The sequence below is a fragment of the Ornithodoros turicata genome, chromosome 4, assembly GCF_037126465.1.
Source record: "Ornithodoros turicata isolate Travis chromosome 4, ASM3712646v1, whole genome shotgun sequence".
Taxonomy (NCBI): Eukaryota; Metazoa; Arthropoda; class Arachnida; order Ixodida; family Argasidae; genus Ornithodoros; species Ornithodoros turicata.
The window spans coordinates 31,026,814-31,054,758 of record NC_088204.1 but is presented as its reverse complement, the minus strand read 5'-3'; the positions used below and the strand labels follow the sequence as shown (position 1 = coordinate 31,054,758).

Sequence of the window (27,945 nt, the reverse complement as noted above, 5' to 3'; positions counted from 1 at the left end):
CGCTGAGGCATAAAAAAAAGAAAAGCTAGGTACTGCAGCCCGTTGTCACCTCAATTCATCTTAGCGCCCTGTTCTCTCTCCGATAGCGGAGAGACGTCTTCCCGCGATAGCCACTCGCTCGGTGCAGTAGACCGAAAACGAAACCATTTTGGCGTTCGTTACACTCAAAAGCAAAGTTACCACTACTACCACGGTGGGTCGCCACAAGCGCACTCTTCCATCCCTCTGAACGAGTGGACTCGCCCGCTTTCGCTCGCCGCTAGGGTGTCTCTGGCCAGAGAAAATACGCCGCTCGCGCGTTCCGTAAACTTTTGTCCAGCACTGTACGTTACCATCCCCTACCTGAAGGGTGTGTCAGAACCAATTAGACGGGTGCTCTCCCAGGTGAACATTAAAACTGCATTTAAGCCCACGACAACACTGAGGAACGTACTAAGCCACCCCAAGGACAGAACACCACCGGAAGAAGAACGAGGCGTTGTATACAAGGTATCTTGTCAAGATTGCCCTGCCGTGTACATCGGAGAAACAGGAAGGAAAACACGAACAAGAATGAAGGAACACAAGAAAGATATCGAGAAATCAGCAACAAACCCAACAGAACTGTGTGAACACGCGCGTAAAACAGGACACGTGTTAGACCTTGACAACCCATGCATTCTGGCGAAAAAGAACAAATGGGGGGTGAGGAGACAACTGGAGTCATGGCACATAAAGAAAACAAAAGAAGCTATCAATCGACAACCAGGCCCCCTCCCAGAATGCTACGCTCCTCTTCTACGTAAATACCCAGTGACGACCAGGACAGCGTCATTCTGATGATGGGACCCGAATGGGACCCGAAACGTTAACTGTATTTTGTTATGTTTGTTGAAAGCCGGTGCGGTTCAAACTAGTAAAGATAGCTATGAGTCCGCGGCTCATACCTGGTTCCCTTGCCAGAGCCTGCGAAGTAGCGTTTGGTCAAATCATTCATTTTCAAGCGACCACAGAACAAACAGGAGACAAGATCAGACACAAGTCGCTCTGTTGTTGTTTCGTGTTTGTTCTTTGGTCGCTTGTGGATTTACACCAACCAGCCCAATCTATATACTTCAGACATTTTGCCAAATCGTTGCCCAAGTGGCACTCACTCTCACCAATTTGTCAGTTTCCTCTATTTTAGCTCGTAATAACTCTTGATACCAATTTGATACTGACGGTATCATCATAAAATTACGTAGTCTGTGTATCGTCTGCGGACCGTAGCTGCTGTCCTTGCTGCACTCTTAGAACTCGCATTTAGTGAATTTGTCGTCCAGAAGGCTATCACAGGCGCCAATCTGTCAATTTCATCCGGCAATCTCCCGATATTTGGAAAGTCTCATGCTCGTTCCCACAGTTATACATCACGTCTTTTTCTTTATCTTACGCGAATGCTCCCGGGCGTGTTATCGGCGTTGTTATCAGGTCGGGGTGCCAAAAGGGAATTGTTCGCCTCAGATATGTCCTCCTCTCCCTGCCCAGATCTGTTCCTCCTCACGTACTCACGCACCACCCTGTAAACTTAGCTTCCTTGCGTAGTCCTCTGCTATCAGGTCAAGCCGGGTTTCAGAGGGGGTGTCCCTGAATGCTGCTCTTGGTTACAGTAACGAGTTACTTGTAACTTGTTTCTTTACAACCGCTATCGATGGAAAGTCAGGAAAATGAGTTAAAAACCAAAGTACGCCAGTTTTACAGCGTCATGTAGTGATATAGTGCAGACTTTCCCCAGATCGCGTCGTCGTCCGCTGCGACATGTCGGGGGGTAAGGAGGAAAACCGCACCGGTCTACAACCGCTATAGGTGGAATCACCGGATTTTTAGTATATAGCCGAAAGCGTACACGATAAGAGCCCCTCTCACCTCGTCACCACTCACCTCGCCAACCATTTCAGCGATCACAAAATCAATACTCGACGCGCGTCACTAAATTTGTCTACACACTTTCATCCGGCCTCATTTCACCACACGCACGGCTGACGCTCAATTTTGCGTTACACGAGTTTCTTTTGTCAACATCAACGATGAAGATAGGCGCGCGAAGGAAACATTCTCCTTGAGTTTTCTGTTTGGGTGGTTGCATTAGGGAGTCTTACCGCGTCCATTTCCTCAAAACGAAACGACTGATACTGCCGCCGAGCATGCGCTGTACGAATCAGTGAGCAAGTTGTAGGAAGCGCGATTTCGTACGAAAGACCCACGAGTCGTTTCGCTGTATTCGGCTATATTATATCTATTATATTCGGCTCGCTGTATTCGGCGAGCACGACCGATTCACGTCGCAAAGCAAGATGGTGGCTGTTTGGAGATACGGAGTTGCTTTGAGACTGCCAGACTCCCAGACGTTTACTGCTACCGGCGGTATACAGGGTGTCCCAAATACGTCTAACTAATATATATACAGGGTGTCCCAGCTAAGTGTATATAGATCTTTAAAAAATATATATAACACTTTTTCCAAGGTGAAATCAACTGCAATAGAGCATATGCTGAAGGGCACTCCCTAGGAGGGCATTAGCAAAGTCCAAAGGCAATGTCTTAATTAACTTTCATTAATTCTGTTCCTTTCGGTCACCTGATATCGTAGCTGTTTTCAGAGCAAAAATCCGTTCCATAGATCGCCCGCAAATAATTCGTGAAGGAACGCCATTTTTTCTTTATTTTGTTCATTGCGCTTCTTAGAAGACGCGTCTTTCCTTCATCCCCAATGTGAGAGGGAGAAAGAGCACACTATCGCCTCTCGCGTCCTGGAAAAAGATTAAAAGGAAACAGAACATGCAACCCCAGATAAGGCCAGTTCCGATAGAGTCACATTTGTTTTTGTTTTGTTTCCGCAAGTTAAAGCTCATCTTCGACGCATGAGGCGGCTCTGTGCTCCTTCCCCCTCTCACGTTGGGGATGAAGGAAATACACGTCTGCGAAGATGCGAACCCCAGGTTTGTACAACAACCGAGGATATGAAATGAATCTGCGGCACAGTGTCAGGTCCCAAACGAACAATTCAGGGTGATTCGAACACACACAGGAGACTAAAACAACTGACCGTGTACTTACGAACAAAACCTGTTCCCGTGACAGAGCTGCTTTCAGTTCGAGAGCCGCAGCCGGGACAGGAACACATTACCATACGTCGTTTCTACGATGGTGCTCACATTTTCACAACAAATTACTTTCGAAAAGCAAAAACACACGGAGAGCAGCGCGAGAAACATTGCCTTGCAAAACCGAAACTTTGGAGGGGATCACGTGGTGGGCAGGACGTTATGGCGACTCTGACTCGAGCGACCGCTAGAGGGTGGCTACGCTAGTCTGGATCGAAGAGCCGCTCCTTGTGTTTCCTTCCTCCATGCTTTCTACGATGCCGGTGTGGGCTGGGTTGCCAACCCCCTTTCGTAGAACGAACAACAGTTGCGCTGAAAAATTGGTCGCTCGCTATCCTCCGGGAGATCCGTACAGCATAATGTACGATTGTTTTTTCCGATGGGATGGCTCCTCACTGTTCCTGTCAGTTATCATTAATTTGAGTAAAGTTGGCACGCGCTTCACATTGACGGGGTAAAAAAGTTTCCTTTACATGGCACATGTCCGAGTTCAGTTCGAAAAAAATTACATCATTAAACTTACGTTACATGGCATTCACATTAGGAAGTGGCAAAAACCTACTAAGAACAAATGCGTTGACCGCATGATACTAGGTCGTGTAGTTTTTTTTTTATATTATTATTATTATTATTATAATTCAATGACACGTTTCCTGGGACACCCTGTATACTATCATCTGCGGTAAATTGCTGGGTGTAATGACATACTGAGTAGAGCATTTCACACGCATCGGCGTCCAGTTGGGGCACTGGAACACGTGCTCCGTGTCAGAAAGTTTGTTCTTATATGCAAAGCGCATTAAAGCTATGCGAAGTGCTCATCTCTGTGTCGCTCCCTGTTTGGTCCAACTATCGAGGGAGGCTCGCACATTGGTGATTAACCCTTTTAAAAGCGAAATTGCTTCCTACACATCCTGATTCATCAATGTGGGATCGAGTCTCCCAACTGTGCCGGCGTCTGCTTGACAGCACGGTGACAACACATTAACCGGCATAGTTCGTCTGATGTACAGCCTTCCACAAAGGCAAAGTCGGAACGTATACACTGCGATATGTGGTATTTACTACAAGAAAACATGTGAATGATACACCACGATACAATTTGTGCCATCATCTGAAACGCGTTTGGGGATGAATGATTCTTCCGGTTTAATAAAATACTCTCTGTAGTTCATCCCCTAAGCTTTTCGAATCGGTGGAGTCGGTCGTTTGGTTCGGGCAGAAACGGCTTGCTCCCGCTCGCTTGTCTTCCCGCTCCGATTAATAAATGAGTTTATTATATCTTAAGTCTCTCTGATAAAGTTCCTACGCACGGGGACATATGCGCATCGTCATTTGGCAACACTACAACGCTGCGAGAGCATTCCCACCATCGCCTGGCTATAGATCAGGCAGCGCACCGGCCTCCTGTTGTCTGTCAGCATCGCTGCCACGTGACCTCTCCAGAGTGGACGTCATGCAACATCACTTGAGTGGATCAGAGTCTCTCTACTTTTCCTCCCCGGTGGATCCGTTCACTCTACACGCTCTCACGGCAAAATACTGATAAGTTTGGAAATACAACGATTTGGAGCGAAAAATCTAGCAGGAGAATTGCCAGCGTAAGAGGAGCGAACTATTCCCCTTAAGCACTTTTTAGCTGAAAAGCACTGATCAGCATATCGGCGTAGCGAGTTCATGTGCTTCAAAACAAAGTAAGCTGTGACCGCAACCCCCACCCACAGAGTGAAATTTTCGCATCCAACCCTTTCTCGCCATGCGTTTACCCTGGGATAAAAATGCGGCAATTACCCCAGCAAGAGTGATCTACAACACATCCTCCTGTCCAGCAAACGCATTCAGTAAGAGGGAATACGCATCAAGACTCTAATGTAGAACACCGACTATTCTATACCCACCATTTCGAACGGCCAATACAGTGGAGAGTGCCCGCATCACATCTGATGTTTTATCCAGTATTTGTCTGGTTGACGAGCTGAAGATGTGTACTATTGCTTCATCATTGTCTGCTCGTGGCTTAGGTCGGATCCCTATAGCTCTATGCCAGCAGCAGCAGCGGCCGCGCGGCAGCAACAGCGTCAACATAGCAGCACAACAGCTTTCTGCTACTAGAGGCAAGGGGATGAAACTCGCGAGTTCCTTTGCGGACTAAAGTGAGGCGCTGCGAGCCTTTCGCGTCATCAAACGTCATGAACCGTCAAATTTTTTACGTCGAAGCGCGAGTTCTCTACCGAGAGCATCCCATTGGCTCCTGCGGCCGCTCCACTGGTATGCGAGCGCTCATTGGTCCGTTTGAAATTATAACATTTTCATGGCGCGGGAAAGCGGGCACCGCCGTGTCTGGGGTGCCGGAGCAGTTCGCCGTAAAGTTTCGAAATATGGTGCAGCAGGGACGCACGCATAGCATCTTTGCCGGTACCGCTTTGGATGGCTTTTAGTGCCCGTCGATACCGACTCTGCAAAACTCGAATCCTCTTGGATACTTCTGCAAGTAAATTCAGTGATAGATAAGTGGAAGGCGCAGGTCTGCTTCGCTTGCTTGGCGCGACAACGATTCAAGAAGGATCAATACTGTGTTTTCCCACTCGATGGCAGGTAAGTCAGTTCCTATTCCATTCTGCCGCTTAGCGTAGCATAGCATAGCATAGCACCGCACCTGTGGCATATACTCAGCATTTCGGCCGGTAGAATTTTTAGTTTTCACGTTTTCTGATCCCTATTCTGGTCTTTCTTGCTCAGGTATCAACTAGGTACTGCTCAACTCATATCTGCTTCAGAAAAGCATCGGCATGGACGCAATAGAATGGATATGCCACTCTGAGTGGTTGGAACATCATCTTTTGGCCTAGCAGCTGCACAGGTTCCTTTGTGACGGGTCAGCCTTGACATGTGACACTATACAAGCAGCAAAGGGATATGGACATGTTTTCTGTCATGCTGGATTTGTGAATGTGTGTGCCTGTGCAGTGAATTTACTGATCTACTGTGAAGTCTTCCACTTGAGACATCAGCTAACAGTGAATGTGAAGTTGCTTCGGCATATTACTCGAAACTTCAGAAACAATGTTCATGTAAAGTTCGTGTTTGGCGCAGATACAGAAGACTGCATATGTGTGATTTGGAAATACCAATCCCGAAAAATAAAGCACCTTGTGCAACAGAAAGAGCCAACGCTTCCGCTTTTTGTTTATTTCACTGGACGCGAACGAAAATCCAGAACCGCCAAAGCGGGGAGAGAACAGAGGGGAAAGGGAAAAAGAACCCCTCGGCAGCGTCGCTTTACATCACGCGTCACCCATGGAGACAAAATAAAACAAAGCAAAAAACTACTCTACCGAGGCCCAACGATTGGCCCGACGTCTGAGGTCACGTGAGTTTTTCCCGACAATAGAAATATACTACACGTTCATTCCCCTGCTAGAGGCGTCCCATAGCTTCGTTTTTGAACATTCGGCTGCAGTATCGTAGGAAACCCGAAACATGGTGCCAACTGCGGTATTGTTTACGTTCCCAGCATTTCGAAGGCGTACGCCACACACGTAGGAATGCAATCCTAGATCAGTGAAACGCGTTTGTGTGAGAGATGTATTCGCCTCTCCAACTACCTATAGAGGCGCTCGCGTCGTCCTCAGAATGGCGCAGAAGAGAATGATTGCCGATGAACAAATCGCCCTGCTTCGTGCCTTCTTTCACGAGACACGCTTCAAAAATTGTCCAAATAACATAACTCGCGCGTGGTTTCCTGCTGTCTTCGTTGTTTTCGTTCACGCCGCTCCTTTGATATTATATTTTTCCTCTTTCTCTTGCCGACATTGAATATTCTTCTCCACAGTAGTTTTGCACCGCGAAATTGGGCATTTCTGTTGCTGTTTTGAGTTCCGTAATCCGGGACACTCCATCGCACACGAAGTGAAATTGTGGCAGGTTCGGCTCAGCGCGAAATATACCTGTCGTCTGCTGTTACTATCATTCATTGAGTGCTTCTGCTGGGGTCCGCTAGGTGGCGAGCAGCCAGCTGGAGAGGCGAATTGAGCATTTCTAGCTCATAAGCGAACTTTGAAATGATTGTGGTGATAGTCTGAGCCTCATATATTACCTGATTGACTCTTCGATCATGTGTACAGTCAGTTTCGTGACGTTCAACGTAAGTACGTCCTTTTACACCACTGTGCATAACACCCTTTACTGTGGTAGTTTGCAAACTTTTCTCCAGGATTTTGTCGTATCAATTCGCCTCGTCACGTGCATTCGACATTTTCATTTACTGCAACAGTCTGCGGTTTTCACGCCGTGCGGACGTGGATGTAATATTTGCTTCAATGTCATGAAGCGATGTGTCGTCAAATGCGTGCCCGGAAACAAGCGAACATGTTATAGCTATCACAACTGCCGTACGACATGTGTACCATACCGCATTCATTGCAGATAGTAACAGAAACGAACGGAATTATACCAAGAGAGCGCAATTCATGCGGTACCGATGATCCAGCACTCACTTCAAACCACTCACAAGTTACAAGCATCACAAGCGTGTCATTTACCATCTGATGTAATTAAACACCACAAACTTCCAGAACTGCGCATTCAACCCCCAGTCACCGCTATTCTAACCTTAAACCCCCTAGACACCGTCGAACAAGAACAGTACCAACCAACCTCCTGATTGTCTCGCGAGACCGGCTGCAGAGCAGCAGACCAGCACTGCAACCAAAAAAGGTGCAGCAGGGAATTTCTGCTGCTCTCGCGCAATTAGGGTTGTCAATCCCGAGCTATTTGTTCATTCCCGGGATTTCTGGATTTTTGTGCTGTCAATCTGGGGATCTGAACTCGTCACAATCCCGAAATTCCGTTCCGAAATCCCAGGATCCCGGGACGGGATCTCGGGATTGTGACGAGTTCAGATGGTGCTTCCAAGTATAGTCCTGCGCGGGTCAGAATTTTCTGACCTGCATCTGTCCTATACCCGCAGGTTCAAATCCGCACACGACACACCAACCCGCGTCCCGTTACAAACTGAGACCCGCATGAGCCCGCAACACGCATCTTTTTTCAAAAGGCTCATCGACACTTGAACCGCTACCCACAACGCGATGAACGTTGACGAGTAAACTGAGAGTACTCCCTGGCCTTTGCCTGATGGTTAGATATGCCTTTGTGCATGGTTTCTTGTACGACATTAGCGCAGGGGACAAAGGTGCAAATGCGTGTTGGTTTGCGACTTCAGGCATGATCATACGAAATGCGACATGGACAAAGAAGGACACACAGGCGCTGTTGCATTTTAACTGTGTGAGCGTTTGTTCCGCCCTTGCCAGCGAAATTTTACGTCATATTTCGAGCGACGGCAGTACAAACGCGTAAGAAATTGAGCAACTCAGTGTGCTTTCTAATAGTGTGCCGTGTAGTTGTGCGCGCGGGCCGTGCAGGACTACTTTTAAGTCCATTTACCTCAAGTGACCGTATCGGCCTCGCTGTGCGCAGTTCATGTGCGGTTTGTCAATTCTACCTCTTCCTGGAAGAAAGCACTTGAAAATTCGCAGTGTAACCACATTGGTGAGATAGTCACGGTGAAATGGTTACGTTTTTTTTTTCGCCGCTCCTTTTTTATTTATCTGCATTTCACTGTATTGCAATTGAAAAGAAGGCTTGTCCCGCCACGCTTGAAGTAACAGGACATATTTCTCACACAATTTCCTCACATAGTGTAACATTCGGCTTGAATGAAGGACAGCAGCAACAACAACAAAAAGCGAATAGAAAGAAACGAAACACTAAACGGTTTACAACAACGTCGCTGCGTGCTTATTACATTGTACAATGATTAAAGTACGACCTGACTAGTAGAGAGACGGATAGAAACAAGCCGGGGGCGAAACTACGGCACCCCCTGCCCTGAGCCCTGCGCGTATTTTTCCCTGCGCGGCGCGTGTGAGGAGGGTTGTCCGCGCGCTTATCGGCGGGGGTGGGCTGCGTGCGCGCTTATCGTAGCATATTTTTCAGCCTGGGCAGACTTCTTTGGCCGACTTCACATATTTTTCCGATACAGCAGGTGAGCGGTTTACATGCTGAGACATGCAAAGAAGGGTCATACACAAAAAAGTACAAGTCAAAATATATTTATTAATGCCAATCAAGATGAGATATATTTATTAAAGCCATTAGTGCTGGGAATTGTGATGCCAATCAGGTGAAGGAGAAAAACCCAGCCGAAAAAACCTTGTAACAGGGCGGTGCTCGGGTGGAGGGTTGCTGTGGTGGGCGGAGCGTGACCGGAGGGCTGCGTGCGCGCTTACCATTCATCCTGGGCTGACTTCTTTCACCATTTTCCTACTTGGGCCAACATCCTTCCCGCGACAGGTGGGCGGTGCTCGGGTGGAGGGCTGCTGTGGTGGGCGGAGCGTGACCGGAGGGCTGCGTTCGTGCTTACCCTTCACCCTGGGCTGACTTCTTTCACAATTTTCCTACTTGGGCGTCGCGTGGCCGGAGGGCTGCGTGTGCGTTTACCATTCAGCCTGGGCCGCCGACTTTCGTCATTTTTCAGCCCGGGCCGTCGTTGAATCGTAATTTTTCCAGCTACAACAGGTGTGCAGTTTACATGCAAAGGATAGCCATACACAAAAGTACAAGTGAAAATATATTAAAGTCATTACGAGTTATGTTATGACTCTGCGTGAATGGGAAAAACTTTTCAATGAATCAGAATTGATAGCGCATTTAAAATATTCTTAATCAATACGATTACAATGAAAATTACAAATTGTATTATAAAAGTCTGAGACGTGAGAACCATCAGTGCAATAGCGGGAAGTTCTGATAGTTGTATGCAATTAAATGTGAACAGCAGAGACTCTGGAGGACTATGGGACACGAACACAGGAGGAAATAAAATCTATACCACTACATTGGTTAATCAAACAACATAGTAATCTATCATTCAGAAAATGAAAAAATCAAACTCATCAGGAAATAGACATGTTAAAAATGAACTTCACTACATAGCACGCTCCTAGCCAACAAACAGAACAAAAAACGACACGAACACAAGAAGAAATAAAATCTATACCACTACAAAGAAGATATTCCACTTCACCACATAGCACACTCCTAGCCAAGAAACAGAATAAAGAACGACACGAACACAAGAGGAAATAAAATCTATACCAATACAAAGAAGATATTCCACTTCACCACATAGCACGCTCCTAGCCAACAAACAGAACAAAGAACGACACGAAGACAAGAGGAAATAAAATCTATACCAATAGAAAGAAGATATTCCACTTCACCACATAGCACACTCCTAGCCAACAAACAGAACAAAGAACGACACGAACACAAAAGGAAATAAAATCTATACCAATTCAAAGAAGATATTCCACTTCACCACATAGCACACTCCTAGTCAACAAACAGAACAAAGAACGACACGAACACAAGAGGAAATACAATCTATACCACTACAAAGGAGATATTCCACTTCACCACATAGCACACTCCTAGCCAACAAATAGAATAAAGAACGACACGAACACAAGAGGAAATAAAATCTATACCAATACAAAGAAGATATTCCACTTCACCACATAGCACAATCCTGGCCAACAAACAGAATAAAGAACGACACGAACACAAGAGGAAATAAAATCTATACCAATACAAAGAAGATATTCCTAATCAAAACAACATAGTAATCTATCATTCAGTAAATCAGAAGAAAAAATCAAACTCATCAGAAAATAGACATGTTAAAAATGAACTTCACCATATAGCGCGCTCCTAGCCAACCACCAGATATAATGATATCTGACCTGCATGATTTGTTGAAGACGGATGCCGATAGATGTATGAAAGACCACGGAACACGAGCGACAAGAGGAAATAAAATCTATACCACTACAAAGAAGATATTCTTAATCAATACGATTACAATCAAATTACAAATTGTATTATAAAAATCTGAGACGTGAGAACCATCTTTGCAATAGCGTGAATATTTGCCATAACATTTCGAGCGCAATAGGGAATCTCAGTTTCATATTCCAACATTACTCAACTCTTAATTTCTTATTAAGTGAACAGCATAGACGTAAGGAAATAACGAGAAACAACACAATCATCAGCTACAATTAATAGAGAGCCAAACCTGCGCACCATCAAACACATAGAGAAATAATAGCTAATCAATCTATCAATGGCGAAATAGCACAGACTTAACAATACAGCACAGACTTAACGCTGAAGAACAGAGGAACACGCGGCGACACGTAACCATCAACATAGGAAAATAATCTATCATTGAACCATCATAAAATCGATCAATATACAATTTTCATTCTAACAAACACTACGAACCTTGATGGAGGTATCCAAGACATAGGAAATATGCACGGTTTTCACTCTTTTCCTCAAAGCCGGGAGACTTTTGTCTATATCTATGTGACCATAGCACAGCGCATGCTTTATCACTCAAAGGGTTAGGGGCTATATTACTTTGTCCAGCAAACGGGGCGCTCTAGAGGTCAGATAAGAGAGTTCAAAGGCGATATAGTTTATTGTGCAGCGCAAATAGATGTCGATAACACTCGCTGGGGTCACTATCTTTTCGCATCCTTTCCCTGAAACGGAAATCTTTCGTCAAAGTGGTTGACAAGTCGGCTAAGTTTATAGAGATGCGATATTGTTATTGAAGATGTAGAGAAAGTCCAAATTATTAATTGGTAGCAATGATACTCAATCAAAAAGAGAAACAAAACTAATTACATCAATTTTTGTAATACCTTGCAACAGAAATTTCTAATGGACGACACAGAAATATCAAATGTGAAATGCAACGCAGAGTTATGAGGCATTCCAATCTTAGAGGTACTTACTTATGTCATGCGAGTGAACAATTGAACAAATGCAAGACAATAATTATTTCAGGCAGTAAGTTCACAACTCAGAGTATCAGACGAGTGAATACTTGAAACAAAATCAAAACAATAATTCTCACGACAGGTGGAGATTATAGCATTCTAAACCAGATAATAAAATTTTAATCAATAAAATAAACATAGATATGCTTTTAATTAAGTGTAGATGTGCACTTGAAAACGGAAGAGACAATTGGCTCTACATTGAAAAGATGGACAGATTTTGTACTCGATACCGTAAGTCATGGGAAGATGTGATAAAAAACTGCTTCAAAAAGGAGGAGCCGCGAAACGATTTCATTATCGCTGCATTTCAATACGTCCTAGACATGGTCGTATTCGGAGATATGGTACAAACTACAGAACAGAAGGTGCAAGAATTTATATGCCGAACCTACAATACTTATAAAAATATCTGCACATCAACTTCGGAAGGGCCACTGGAATTGATGGCAGAGTTTTTGAGGTTTGCTTACGAATAATTGAAATACACTAGACCAGATGTAATTGTAATCATTGCAATGGGCATTGCGTTCATCAAGAAAGCAGTTATCATCGGATCAAATTATCATATACAAGCCTTCTATATCGCACGATTCATTACGGATTTGTTGAAATTACACATATCTGAGATGGAAAGTACATAAAATCCTATCACGTGATATATTCCACCCTAGAGCCTCTACACATTTATTTTATTCTACCAGTCAGCTATGTCGAATGAGCAGAAGTTCAATATTGTCGTGCAAGGTCTGATGTATTATCACCTGTTGAAACTCAACAAACATATCAATTGTGGTGGACCACCGGACGATTTTCATCTAATACTCTCTTGTACGCCATTCAAGAACCTTCATACAAAGAAATGAAGCATCAATAAGAGACTGTGCAAGTTCATCACGACAAAGTGCAAGTTGTTGAAGCAATACAAACACGTCGACAACATAGCGCCTGCGTTAATCAACGCTGGATTCAAGCGCCCAATAATCAGAATAAACTATTTAATGTCTTCGGAATTCATCAATGAAGACAACAAACGAAAACGTCAGAGTTTGAAATAGAACTGTAATTTATCGAAATAAACAAGTGTATAAGTGAAACAATAATTGTAATCTTTGTCATCATTATAATGAATTCTTCGCATCACAATGAAAAACACTTTACATTTAGCATGGCTAGACTGAGAACAATGATCGCTAAGGAAACGAATATTCCACAGTTTGTGTAAGAATTCTCATGTGGAATGAGACCTGACCACCAAATAGGTTTTACTCGACTACACTCTGTACAAATTCGACACCCGATGGATAGAATTGCCGGATCGGTCATTGAAATTTACAGACATGATACATCGGTCTATGATTACAAAAAGGATCACTAATCTCATGTGAAAACTTATCATATTTCATGAATTAAATTCCACAGTGCATGTATATTTCTCAATCGGTTGCACTATCCCAGACTTAGTAAAAGAAGAAAAGGCCTCTTTGACAAGCAACCCGATTGGAGTGCGGTTCTTGTGTTCGTGTCGTTCTTTGTTGGCTAGGAGTGTGCTATGTGGTGAAGTGGAATATCTTCTTTGTAGTGGTATAGATTTTATTTCCTCTTGTCGTTCGTGTTCCGCGGTCTTCCATACATCTATCGGCACCCGTCTTCAACAAATCGGGGCAGATATCATCAGATCTCATTGTTGGCTAGGAACGTGCTATGCGGTGAAGTTCATTTTTAACATGTCTATTTTCTGATGAGTTTGATTTTTTCTTCTGATTTTCCTCTTGTGTTCGTGTCGTTATTTGTTTTGTTTGTTGGCTAGGAGTGTGCTATGTGGTGAAGTGGAATATCTTCTTTGTAGTGGTATAGATTTTATTTCCTCTTGTCGTTCGTGTTCCGCGGTCTTCCATACATCTATCGGCACCCGTCTTCAACAAATCGGGGCAGATATCATCAGATCTCATTGTTGGCTAGGAACGTGCTATGCGGTGAAGTTCATTTTTAACATGTCTATTTTCTGATGAGTTTGATTTTTTCTTCTGATTTTCCTCTTGTGTTCGTGTCGTTCTTTGTTTTGTTTGTTGGCTAGGAGTGTGCTATGTGGTGAAGTGGAATATCTTCTTTGTAGTGGTATAGATTTGATTTCCTCTTGTGTTCGTGTCGTTCTTTGTTCTGTTTGTTGGCTAGGAGCGTGCTATGTGGTGAAGTGGAATATCTTCTTTGTATTGGTATAGATTTTATTTCCTCTTGTGTTCGGTGTCGTTCTTTGTTCTGTTTGTTGGCTAGGAGTGTGCTATGTGGTGAAGTGGAATATCTTCTTTGTATTGGTATAGATTTTATTTCCTCTTGTGTTCGTGTCGTTCTTTGTTCTGTTTGTTGGCTAGGAGTGTGCTATATGGTGAAGTGGAATATCTTCTTTGTATTGGTATAGATTTTATTTCATCTTGTGTTCGTGTCGTTCTTTATTCTGTTTGTTGGCTAGCAGTGTGCTATGTGGTGAAGCGGAATATCTTCTTTGTATTGGTATAGATTTTATTTCCTCTTGTGTTCGTGTCGTTCTTTGTTCTGATTGTTAGCTAGGAGCGTGCTATGTGGTGAAGTTCATTTTTAACATGTCTATTTCCTGATGAGTTTGATCTTTTCGTTTTCTGAATGATAGATTACTATGTTGTTTGATTAACCAATGTAGTGGTATAGATTTTATTTCCTCATGTGTTCGTGTCCCATAGTCCTCCAGAGTCTCTGCTGTTCACATTTAATTGCATACAACTATCAGAACTTCCCGCTATTGCACTGATGGTTCTCACGTATAGGAATATTAGACGTTTTATAATACAATTTGTAATTTTGATTGTAATCGTATTGATTAAGAATATTTTAAATGCGCTATCAATTCTGATTCATTGAAAACTTCCACTAATAAAAATATTGTGTTTGATTTGTGATACCTATTCAATGCTAATGCATCATACCTGTAATATTCTTTGTTACGTGTATTGTGTTCCTTCTTTTTCAGATTTTTGGCTAAGTTTTTCCCATTCACGCAGAGTCGTAGCATAATTCCTAATGACTTTAATAAATACATTTTCACTTCTACTTTTGTGTATGGCTATCCTTTGCATGTAAACTGCACACCTGTTGTAGCTAGAAAAAATATGTGAAGTCGGCGGCCCAGGCTGAAAAATGACGAAAGTCGGCGGCCCAGGCTGAATGGTAAACGTGTGCCCTCCGGCCACGCAACGCCCAAGTAGGAAAATTGTTTTTTGAGAAACGGTTTTTTCAGCTGGGTGTTTCTCCTTCACCTGATTGGCATTACAATTCCCAGCACTATTGGCTTTAATAAATATATCTCAACTTGAATGACATTAATAAATATATTTTCACTTGTACTTTTTGTGTATGACCCTTCTTTGCATGTCTCTGCATGTAAAGCGCTCACCTGTTGTATCGGAAAAATATGTGAAGTCGGCCCAAGAAGTCTGCCCAGGCTGAAAAATATGCTATGATGAGAGCACGCGCAGCCCTCCCCCGCCGATAAGCGCTCGTGTCGTTCTGTTTGTTGGCTAGGAGCGTGCTATGTGGTGAAGTTCATTTTTAACATGTCTATTTTCTGATGAGTTTGATTTTTTCTTCTGATTTTCTGAATGATAGGTTACTCTGCATTTTATTTCCTCTTGTGTTCGTGTCGTTCTTTGTTGGCTAGGAGTGTGCTATGTGGTGAAGTGGAATATCTTCTTTGTATTGGTATAGATCTTATTGCCTCTTGTGTTCGTGTCGTTCTTTGTTCTGTTTGTTGGCTAGGAGTGTGCTATGTGGTGAAGTTCATTTTTAACATGCCTATTTTCTGATGAGTTTGATTTTTTCTTCTGATTTTCCTCTTATGTTCGTGTCGTTCTTTGTTCTGTTTGTTGGCTAGGAGCGTGCTATGTGGTGAAGTGGAATATCTTCTTTGTAGTGGTATAGATTTTATTTCGTCTTGTGTTCGTGTCGTTCTGTTTGTTGGCTAGGATCGTGCTATGTGGTGAAGTTCGTTTTTAACATATCTATTTTCTGATGAGTTTGATTTTTTTCTTCTGATTTTCCTCTTGTGTTCGTGTCGTTCTTTGTTCTGTTTGTTGGCTAGGAGCGTGCTATGTGGTGAAGTGGAATATCTTCTTTGTAGTGGTATAGATTTTATTTCGTCTTGTGTTCGTGTCGTTCTGTTTGTTGGCTAGGATCGTGCTATGTGGTGAAGTTCGTTTTTAACATATCTATTTTCTGATGAGTTTGATTTTTTTCTTCTGATTTTCCTCTTGTGTTCGTGTCGTTCTTTGTTCTGTTTGTTGGCTAGGAGCGTGCTATGTGGTGAAATGGAATATCTTCTTTGTAGTGGTATATATTTTATTTCGTCTTGTGTTCGTGTCCCATAGTCTTCCAGTGTCTCTGCTGTTCACAGTTAATTACATACAACTATCAGAACTTCCCGCTATTGCAAAGATGGTTCTCACGTATAGGAATATTAGACTTTTTGTAATACAAGTTATAATTTTGTTTATAATCATATTGATTAAGAATATCTTCTTTGATTGAATGTGGTGATCGTTTTGATATGATGTAGCCATTATTTCCCTACATGTCGGTTAGGTTCTATATTAATGCTATGTATTGATTCGAATTATTGCCTTATGTCTGTGCTATTCACTTCTGATTCATTGAAAACTTCCACTAATAAAACATATTGTGTTTGATTTGTGATACCTATTCAATGCTATTGTATCATACCTGTAATAAGTATTGTTACATGTATTGTGTTCCTTCTATTTCAGATTTTTGGTTAAGTTTTTCCCATTCGCGCAGAGTCATAACATAATTCCTAATGACTTTAATAAATATATTTTCACATGTACTTTGTGTATGGCTATGCACACCTGTTGTAGCTGGAAAAATTACGATTAAAGTCGACTCAGGCTGAAAAATGACGAAAGTCGGCGGCCCAGGCTGAATAGTAAACGCACATGCAGCCCTCCGGCCACGCAATGCCCAAGTAGGAAAATGGTGAAAGAAGTCAGCCCAGGATGAATGGTAAGCGCGCACGCAGCCCTCCGGTCACGCTCCGCCCACCACAGCAACCCTCCACCCGAGCACCGCCCTGTTACAGGTGGTGAAGGTTTTTTCGGCTGGGTTTTTCTCCTTCACCTGATTGGCATCACAATTCCCAGCACTATTGGCTGTAATAAATATATCTCAACTTGATTGGCATTAATAAATATATTTTGACTTGTACTTTTTGTGTATGACCCTTCTTTGCATGTCTCTGCATGTAAACCGCTCACCTGTTGTATCGGAAAAATATGTGAAGTCGGTCAAAGAAGTCTTCCCAGGCTGAAAAATACGCTACAATGAGCGCACGCGCAGCCCTCCCCCGCCGATAAGCGCGCGGACAACCCTCCTCACACGCGCCGCGCAGGGCTCAGGGCAGGGTCCAATGGTCCATGTCGTACGCGCAGGGCTCAGGGTAGGGGGGTGCCGTAGTTTCGCTATGCCGTAGTTTCTATACGTCTCTACTACTGACCTGAAAAAGCACAGAGCATCGGGGGGGGGGGGGGGGGGTCCCCTAGTTCGGAGCGAACGTTTGTGCAAATACTGGCTACCGGACTGCTGCTTCTCCGGACTCAGCTTCTGCGCTGGAAGAAACCACACCCAGCAAATATATGAACGCACGTGTAGGTAGGCAGCCGTCCTTTTCCACCTCCAGTCATAAAAAATGTATTTTCCTTACGAAGGAGTGAGCCTGCGCCATGATGACCTACAGGTATTCCTTCTTTCTCCTTTCTTCGGCCTACAGGTGTTTGATTTTTCTGTCATATTTTCTTTCACGAAATCCAGGGATTTTCCGGAAGGAATCCCAAGACATCGGGACGTAAAAAAATTGGCCGGGATCTCGGGATTTCGGGATTCGGGATATCTCGATTGACAACCCTACGCGCAATGCTATGGGACGGCTCGTGTCGCTGCAGGCCTGCGGCTCCGTTGCTGCTCCGCCGCTCAGCTGCTGCTCAAATCGAGGCTATGGGACCCCCGGCCCTAGACTATACGAATATGACAGTGTGCGAAGCTACGGTCATTCCTGAAGTTGAAAGCTCAATAGGATTTTTTTCGATTGCGCTATTTTATATTTTCTTAGGAAGCTACAATTGATCTTACAACCGTCGTTTGCGCAACCCGGGTACCAATATTTTGACCTCCTCAAACTGCTTGTTGTAGCCGATCATTGTCGGCACCGGCGCACGAAGGTGAAGACGTTCACGTAACAATATTACAGCCACTTCAGGTCCCGCGTGCGAATGCGGGTGTTTGAATTCCGATACTCAAGCGTGTGCTCAGCATGTATCGTTGCACTGCACTCCGGCTTGCGTTGATGACACTCACATTAACTATCAGCCCCGGAAACAAGTGTGAAATACTAGTCTGTAAAACAAAACGTTCGAGGGACTTTTTTTTTCTTTTTTTTTTGCCCGGAGACTTCGATGCAAAATTTAAACAATTCAGCCATTGCACGCCGATTCACGTACACTCCACTGCGCAATGAATTGCTCTTCTGAGCTGACTCTGAGAGAAAGCGCATGGAACGCATACTCACATCATATAAAGTACTGGTCGTCTGAACCAGAACATGCTATGGCCCACACAGAAAACGTAGAGTGAGACGGAGAAGATCGAAATCTGAGCCCGGCGACAAAAGCGCAACTGAGGGGAAGGAGCACGAAGACACAAACTAGGAGACCCACGGCACGCAGAAGGTAGCCCAGGGGTCGACCTCGGGCGTCGCGATCCAACAGAAGATCCAGATAAGACTGCAAAGGGCGAAAACACGAGCACGCATGAGTGGAGCTCTGCAAACCGCTGAATAGGTCGAGGGTCTTACGTTTAACAGTTGTCAGTGACAGCTCTACGAGGCGTTGATCTAAAGCATGAACCGCAGGACCAGCCAAATGCTTTCCGAACCGTAGTCGGGACCGAACTTTTTTCGGCGACGGGAGTTTCGTGGCGAATTTCTGTTACGAAATCGGAAGTGTTGTAAACCGAAGAAGCAGCAGGCATCGAATGGCTAATAAGCCGGACGGATAACCATAGCAACAGTGACGTGGCAAAGGGATAGACTGTTGCCGCGTTTCCGACTCCTGCTCCATGAACACAGGAATTATCTCGTTGAGCGGTATGGTCGAAGGATGATGCGCCTCTAGGTCAGAAGTCTTCGGGCGAACTTCGGCTTCCAGATCGGTAGCATGCGCTGATGCACGGAAAAAAGTTCGGTCGCGATTCCGGTTTTTCAAAATTAGGCTGCTTCTTCGTGCCTTGCGGTTCAGCCTTAATACGAAAGCCAGCACACTCTGCCCTGATGCGTGTTTTTCACGTTGGTAGAAAATAAACAGAGGTTGCAGCAGCAAAGTCGCCACGTTCAACGTGCTACGCATATAAGCTTCCAACACAACTGTAACTTTCCATACCACGAATTCGCATGTACGTATACAGTCGAATCTCGTTAGTATGACAACGACAATTTCCGCAGATACTGGTAATAAAGCGAATTACCATACTAAAGAACGGGATATGATAAGCATCAAAGGCATAAAGCGTTACAAAATATGGTTCCTAAGAAAACTGTCATCATTTATTACAAAATAAATAATAACAAAATCAAAATTGACTTCTAATTGACCAGTGATTGATTTATATTGACCGTATTGACTTTATGCCTTTCTTGACTTCTGACTGACAGTGGCAGCTTAAAGTCATTTGACATGTTACTGATAATATTTTGACAGAACTTCTATTGGCAAAGGGCAATAAGCAGCAAATAAATCGAAGTGCATGCAGATATATTTCCTTTTTAATTCATTGATTTTATTTCATTTGGCGCATATTTTTAGTAGTTTTTGTGTCTAGCTGGTTTACTTTACCAATGCAACAGTTATGATTTTATTCGTTCGCATGCATACAAGAAGTAAATATGTGCAATGCACTGCACACATAAATAGGAAGGATTGTGTTTCAGTTATTAGCTCCACACGCTCCCCGACTGACTAATGCGACTATTCGACCAATGTGGCATTTGAAGTGAGCAACAAAACCATTCGATTGAGATTAGAGAACCACTGCTTGTGCGGATTATATTATCAGCGACTACCAACAGCCATGATTACAAACACACAATGACGACACACGAAGGGGGGACAACCGCGAGCCAGAAGGCACATCCCTTCTTACCAAACATTGTGTTTTTTACTTGACCTGCGCAATTGCGTTACCATGAGTGGAACCATTGACATTGTAGCCCGAATCACACGTCCGATTCGAGTGTCGGGCATGCTCATTAGTTGTAGGACACGTAATTTCGCTCAATGGACCACTCTCACAGTCGGTTCGACCGATTGGCATTGGCATGGCGAAGCAAGAATACGGCTGTTCACAGCAAGTGGAAAGTTGAGTTGTTGAGGTGCAGTGAATGTTAGTGGGATTGCCACGTCTGTTGACTGTTTCGAACAATGTGTATCATCTGCGGGAAGTTGTTGAATGGAACGACGTATTGAATTGGGCATTTCACACGCTTCAACGTCCAATCTTGCCGTGCTGCTTGGGCATTTGTACAACACGGGTACGTGCCATGTTCTGCATTTTGAGTTAATATGGCTCGTACACGGGCAATAATTGGCCAATATTGCCAGGATTTTCCCCATATTGGCTCAAACTTGGCAATATGGGTCCACATTAGTCCCGTATCGCCAATGACCTGCCGATATTGATCCAATATATTGTGTGCTGCTTATTATTTTATAATAAGGCTACAGCGCTAGCATATATGCCGTAGTCACTAGTCGTTACTGAACTACACCAAACGAGAAACTTACGACAAACAAATAAACATTGAACATAAGTATAGGTGGCAAGCAAGCGGGTGTATACGATTGAACGGAAACATCTCCTTGAGTCTGATGCGTCGTCGTTGTCGGCTCGTGTCCCGTGTCCGTCCTGTCTAGTCCCCCCCCCCCCCCTCCTCAGACTCAGTGTTTCCGTCCGAACAAATAAATTTAATGTTCACAAATGTCCGAATGAACGTTGAGAGCTTTGCGTACTTTGTTTCGGTCGCAGAAAAAAAAAGCAGAAAATGTGATCAACAACTTTATTTTAATGATGATGACGATTGGGTAGTTTCGTCGCAGAGGGAGATTTAAAAAATGAGAGGCTCCGGTGATATCGCTGACAAGCCGATTCATCACTGATTTTTGAAAGCCCCTTGCGCGTTCGACAGCGTTTCGGTCTTGTCCATATAAATTCGGCATAAGTAGTTTATTCGGCACACGCAAATTGTGTGTAGTTTATCCGACACTACTAACCTTCTGCCGTTCTTCCACCTCGTACGTAAAGCCGCATATATCACAGCCAGGGCGTCTTCTTTGGGACATCCACTGTTCCAGGCATGAACGGTTGTACCAGGCCAATACTCCCTACGATAAAGAACAACGGAGGATGAGACTCGTCATCACTCTCTTATAAACGCCTATTACTTTTTCTAACTGGAAGCGGCTTGTTCTTCCGCCTGCTTTATTTCAAGCTTTCACCTCTTTATTAATGCCCTAGCATTAGAGTCCTCGGTACGCAAGAATCGCGGCGTGGTCTCTCTGTAGCCACGGCTTGGAGTGCATGCGCGGTGAGTGGAGAGGGAATGAGAAAAGGGAGAGGGCGCGTGGCGAGCGCGGCGCGGGCAACTGGCAGTGCAGTTGGGGTGGTCGGCAGGTTCAGACATCTCTGCGTGGACGCGTCATGGGCTGTACGGAAGGGCGGCGGCGTAAGAAGGCTAACTGCGAGACGGCGCTGCCAGGCTGAATCGGGGCAAGCCCGAAAGGCTCGTTTGTCTTGCGGTAGGGTTGTGTAGCGTTTGTGGAGGGTCGTTGAAGGAATGTCCAGCGTTCTGGACGGGAGTTCAGAAAGGGTTTTCAAGTTTTAATGCCAAAGTATTTCCGTCGATCTACCAATCGATCGACCATGATTTTTTTTTTTTTTTTTCGTTTTCGTTCGTACTCGTAAAAACACTCAATTGCAGATCGGAGGAGTTACAGAACTTGGGTGAAAGGTACGGAAGCTAATACATCAGAGGAGCGGACAATTGCTCACCTGAAATTTAATCACCAAGACAGAGCTGATTGCGGACATTTGCTCATCCCCTTCTATTCTACCACCCTGAGCCATTATGAGCCCAGCCCAGCTCAGCCTGACAATCTCATAATTTATTTTGATATTTTCCGCTGTGTGAAACCTGAATTATAATAAGCGTGGTATTTTTGATATCAAAGTTTTATTTTTTGATTCTTTTAGAAAGGAATGCGTCGTCCGACAGCTGTTAAAAAGCTTCGATCTTCCCTTGGTGGAGGTAATCACTTCCATGACGCAAGACATGACAATCCTATATGCTGTCAGGCAACAGTTCGCATTTCTGTGTTGTTTAGAGGTATTGAACCCAAAATTTTTAGCCGGCATTTGTATGGTGCTGATTTTCAAAGAAAAGAGGAAATAACAGGTAGGGTGTCAAAAACTTTCCAGTCCACGTTATCTGTACGGGTAATACTAGAGGAAAGAATACCGCCTGACACATACAGAAAGCAAGACCGCTCCCGAAGACGTTTCCGAAGTTCACCTACGCAGAGAAATTCCATTCCTTGCAAGATAGCGCTATGGAATCATCCGACAGAATATACTAGTAACCTTCCCTGCATCTCACCACATACTAGATGTTAAAGCATACCATCGCAAAAGACAAAAACAAAAAAGAAGTAGAAAAAGAGAAAAAGGAAAGAAAGGACTACTTTCGCCCGCCACATTTCCAGATGTCATTGCTAAAATCTGGACTAGTTTACTTAGCACTAAGACCGATATTAACCTCAGAGCATTTCGAGAAAGCAGTATTGATACATATTATGTACGATTTTGCAATTATCAGGCACGCAAAATCAGCTAAATCAGTCTGCTTTGCAACTATATAAATAATTTTAGAAGTAACTGAACGAACACTAAATGCCATCGCCGTTGCCGACATGACCCACTACAACGTGGGTCCTGCCATGCTTCTATGCTTGTGCACGTGTATGAATTATTTTACTATTCAGGAGCTTCAGTCATGCGCGTGGTTGAAAACGTGACGCGGGAATCTGATCTTTCCCATCAGTCATCCCTCCCCCGAGCCACAACAAAGTAAGTTCTTTTACGACAAACATTTATACTGTGCCACGAAACATATCACATGACTTGACGAGCATAAACAGGCACATAAAAAACTTGCATTGGAGGCCATTTATGAACACATCCACGATTACTACAGCCTCAAAATGCACATCCAAGCACGAAGTATTTCCGGTTGAAGTTATCTGGAGAGGGTTGAGAAACCACATGGGTAGAACTTTGTTTCTAGTGGGGTCTGTACGCCCCACTTCACGCACTTCGTACGCAATGTCCCACATCCTATTATTTCTTATGTTACCGAGTTTTAAAAATTTCCCATTTTCGAGGCCCCCGCCGACCGTGGCGCCAAACGGTGCCGAGCAGATCCATCAAATAGGCGGGAAGTGACGCTTTCACTGTAGAGAGCAAAAGGGACGAGGACGGACAGGAGGCAGTCAAGGATAATATACCAACCTGCCCAGTTATTAACGAACGAGTGGACGCTTTGACCGGTTTTTCTTCGGCTCTACATCATAGCGCTTTTCTGTTCCGAGCGCTTCGCTATGGTGTACGAGAATACTGGGTGTTCCTGGGTATAATACTGCGCCGAGTATTCTAGTACACCATAACTTCGCTGTGCCGGGTTCCTGTTTACAGGCGTCGTCGTGAGGACGACGTCCAGTGTCGATAAAGAGTATAAAAATAAACAAAACATCGTTAAAGCACGACTACACAACGCTACGACATTCGCTTGACGCAGATTTACCGCGGACCTCATGTAATTTAGGCCTCGTTTTGGAAGTGATTGTTGGAAGGATGACAATTTGTGACGACTTTCTGGAACGCAGCGTCTGAAGATAGTACATCGCTATATGACCATCATTCAGTTGTGTACCATATTTACCTTTCAAACACTTCCACTAATTCTTAAAACCCAGTGATTGTGGCACAGAACTACACTGGAAGACAGAAGAAAAAAACGCTTCTCCAATCCCTAAGTGACATCAGAGTAATTTACCTTTGCAGTGACACGTTTGGCATAGAGATTCTTTGAAACATCCTTGAAAGCAAATGCGACACTGGGGCCCAACGGAGCTGGCACTGTGGCTCGTTCTTGCTGGAACCCATTCCGTCGAAGTAGGGGACGACATATTCAGCTTTGCTGCTGTTCACATGGAACGATACGAACAGCCTTCTTCAGTCTTTCGTCGTCTTCTCCTCCTTCTTCTTCTTCTTCTACCAATGAGATGATGGCCGTGAGCCACTAAGGGAGATTGGCCAGGACAAAAGGGGCGAAAGATGTTTGTCTATGTCTATGTCTGTGCAGTAATGATAGGGACTAAGGCCAGGTCAAATCCAAGTAACTTATGACATATATGACGTGTGATGACTAATACAGGAACTGGATATGCACGTATGTAGGAATATGCGTATGATGACTATACCCGGCCAAAAGGATGACTGTATGAATGTGTGTGTACGCGAAAGTGTATGAGAGTAGGAAGAAGTGCCTAGAAGCGGTTGGACAGCACGATGTAGGATACAAGACCCGCTTCACAGCCCTCCTTCTCCAAACATTGTGGTTCACGTATTCTCCTTCTATTGTTGCCTCACTAAAAACACAACACTCGACTAGATTGGGAAAAGTGCCATGTGTGTGCACCAAGAGTTCACAAAAAATGCTGGGCTGTACCCCATGAGTAGTATACGACTTGTGAGAAACTACAGGGGGTCCACTTAGAAACCTGGTCCCCTGGGCCCTGCGCGTATTTTTCCCAGCGCGGCGCGTCCCTGCGCGTTTTCTTCCCCGCGCGGCGCGTGTGCGGAGGCTAGTCAACGCGGTTATAATATGCAGAGACATGCAAAGAAGGGTCATACACGAAAAGTACGAGTCAAAATATATTTATTAATGCCAATTGCAATGCCAATCAAGTTGCCAGTTGTGCTGGGAATTCTGCCAATTGTGATGCCAATCAGGTGAAGGAGAAAAACCCAGCCGAAAAACATTCACGACCTGTAATAGAAGAAACAAAAACACAAGACAGTACATGGTGATAATATACAAAATTTATTATATCCAGTCCCTAGACTCTGAAAGAAAACATAAAATCAACATTCGTCAAACTGCTTACCAATTGATCACTTACAGACCCCCACACCAGCGACCTGAAAGATGATTCATCTTTATATGACACTATATTCGCACTGAATAATACATACAATATTGTGGCCACACAGGATAATCTGGAAAACATACATTTCATCTTCACGTTGCCATTATAGCAACAATAATATCAACTCCACTAGTACATACATGATGCTGGTGGACCCCAAGCGTCTGAAAGAGAATCTCATTTAATATCATATTCTATTTTCAATAATACATACAATACTGTGACCATATGGGATAATCTAGAAAATATACAATTCAATATCATCACCATGACGTTATAGCATCAATAATATCAACTCCAATAATACATACACTGTGGCAGTGGTGGACCCCAACGATCTGAAAGAGAATCTCATTTATTATCATAATCGTATCCTGTAACTTTTACTCACATTCCTGGTGATGTGCTCGTTCTTCTCTAGTTGCTAAAAAGATACATGCAATTAGTAATAACTAAACTTAATCATATGTTAGTACATACAAGACCAATCGGTAGCTCCAGCAAAATCGTCTGTCATATATTAAAGTAAAAATTAAACAGTTTTATTACATACATCTCGGTGGACGTGATTCATGATCTGAAACAAGGAATAACATTTGAACACTTTTTTTCATAATCATTATAACTCCTTACCGTTCTCAAAGAAAAACAGGGGGCTTGTGCTGAACACTGAGAAAAGACAATATTCATGAGGAAAAAACAACAACATTGCAAAGCAAAAACTTACCACTCTCGTCCGACACCTTTGAAGTGCTGACAGGAAGGAACTTTCACTTTAAATGTGCTCAACCCTCATTATCATACAACCTCCTCTCCACTCGATTCCGTTTATTACATGTGGAACAAGGTCAGCTCCTCATTTTCCTATTCCCCCGCAGGGGGCATCAGCGTACGCTGATGTTTGGTGAGCGGCGCCACCACGGACCCCAGTCCCAAGGTGTTAACCGTACCGTGCCGAGGGGATTTAAGGTGAAGGGTAGAAACCTTGAACGGTGACGGTCGTGGCCTTGGTCAAGCAACGGCCGATGGGTTTTCTTCAAAACTCCGGGATCTTCCCACATGTATGAATGTGAAGTGTGGGTGACCATCTGGAACATTTGTTTACTTAAACCTTACATGGGTAAAAATTCTATTCCTTCCTCGATCGCGGGCGGAAAGCGCCCGCGGACCGAAGTTTTCAAACAGGCGTTTGACGCCTTTCAAACCAAATACATTGTTGTAAGCAGTGTGGACACAGAGACTGAAAAAAGCACTCCACTCGGGAAAATGTCACCGTTCTTCATCGAAAAGGCGGTGGCATCTTTGTCAAAGAACGTGAAAGAAATCAAGCGCCTTAGATCAGGTGACCTACTGCTGCAATGCACTTCTGAAGCCGACTGCGAGCGTATACTGACCACACAGGAGATGCACGGGATCAAAATATCAGCAACCTTGCGTAGGACCCTTAATACCTGCCGTGGTGTCGTGTCACTAGCGGAACTCATTGACGTTCCATCAGAAGAGATACTGGAAAATCTAAAAAGCCAAAAAGTGATTGATGTCAGGAAAATAAAAATCCGGAAAAACAACGAGTATATAACGACGCGCAACACAATCCTCACGTTCGACTGTCCGACTTTACCAGAAAGGCTGAAGGTAGGGTATCTGACCGCAGAGGTGCGGCCATATATCCCTAATCCACTTAGATGCTTCAAGTGTAACCGCTTTGGCCATCCTTCTGATACTTGCAGAGGATCTGCATGCTGTGCTCGCTGCAGCAAGCAGGAGCACAACTCCAAGGAGTGCAGAGGACCGGATCACTGCGTCAACTGTGCAGGTGACCACTATTCTTATTCTAGATCTTGCCCAAAGTGGAAGTTTGAGAAAGAGGTCATGCACATCAAAGTCACACAGAAACTAAGTTATCCAGAAGCCAGGAAGAAGGCATCTCCTTTCCAGTTCCAGAAATCCTTTTCATCTGTTGTTAAGGAAAAACCAAGGATGATTTCATGTGCAACACAGACAGAAAAGTCAACACAAAGCGAAGAAACACATACACCTCTTTCTCAAACACCACCTCCCGTAACAGTAACTACAGTTTCGCAATCCTCTTCCGTGGCGTCATTTTCACAGACGCCACCTTCGTCATCGCAACCCGTGGAGGCCAGCTCCATGGAATGCGATGACGACACGAGCTCGCAAGGCTCTTTTGCGAGTGCGAGCTCACAATCTCAAAGGAAACCTAAGAGCAGTATTTCGGGGAGTGGCTCACTCCCCGATATATCGCCTACGGAACTCGCAGCTGCTCGGAAGAAAACTCCGAGACAGCCCATATAATGCCCCCAAAGAAAAAATAAGGAAACTTTGCTTGAACAGTACACTTTTCTCCATAATGCAGACACGTTTTGTATATATTCCTCTTAGTTTCTTCATTATGGCTATCGTACTGTGGAATTGTCGAGGGCTTTTCACAAATCTGGATGACGTCAACGATCTTTCGGACAGGTATGATGCATTCTGTGTCGCACTACAAGAAACTTACCTGCACCCCCAACAGACGCACACACTCAGGCG

The 27,945-nt window shown here is 44.1% G+C and overlaps 1 protein-coding gene and 1 long non-coding RNA gene across 2 annotated transcripts in view; one reads left to right on the top strand and one right to left on the bottom strand.

Annotated features, from left to right (window-relative positions):
* LOC135392929 (uncharacterized) overlaps positions 1 to 24,425 on the bottom strand; it is a 43,706-nt gene extending 19,281 nt beyond the window's left edge. The window contains exons 1-3 of the long non-coding RNA XR_010422312.1: positions 24,237 to 24,425; positions 21,400 to 21,510; positions 18,645 to 18,858 (exon numbers count right to left, since the gene is read on the bottom strand). This is a non-coding gene — a long non-coding RNA (uncharacterized LOC135392929). The remainder of the gene's footprint in view (positions 1 to 18,644; positions 18,859 to 21,399; positions 21,511 to 24,236) is intronic.
* A 2,233-nt stretch (positions 24,426 to 26,658) lies between these two features.
* LOC135392279 (uncharacterized) lies at positions 26,659 to 27,708 on the top strand. Its single transcript, XM_064622996.1, has one exon. It carries the CDS (start codon positions 26,659 to 26,661, stop codon positions 27,706 to 27,708), a length of 1,050 nt encoding a protein of 349 aa, XP_064479066.1.
* The last annotated feature ends 237 nt before the right edge of the window (positions 27,709 to 27,945 follow it).

What these genes read in the sequence shown, in the direction of transcription:
- LOC135392279 (XM_064622996.1), top strand. Translation starts at nt 26,659, where the DNA reads ATGTCACCGTTCTTCATCGAAAAGGCGGTGGCATCTTTGTCAAAGAAC.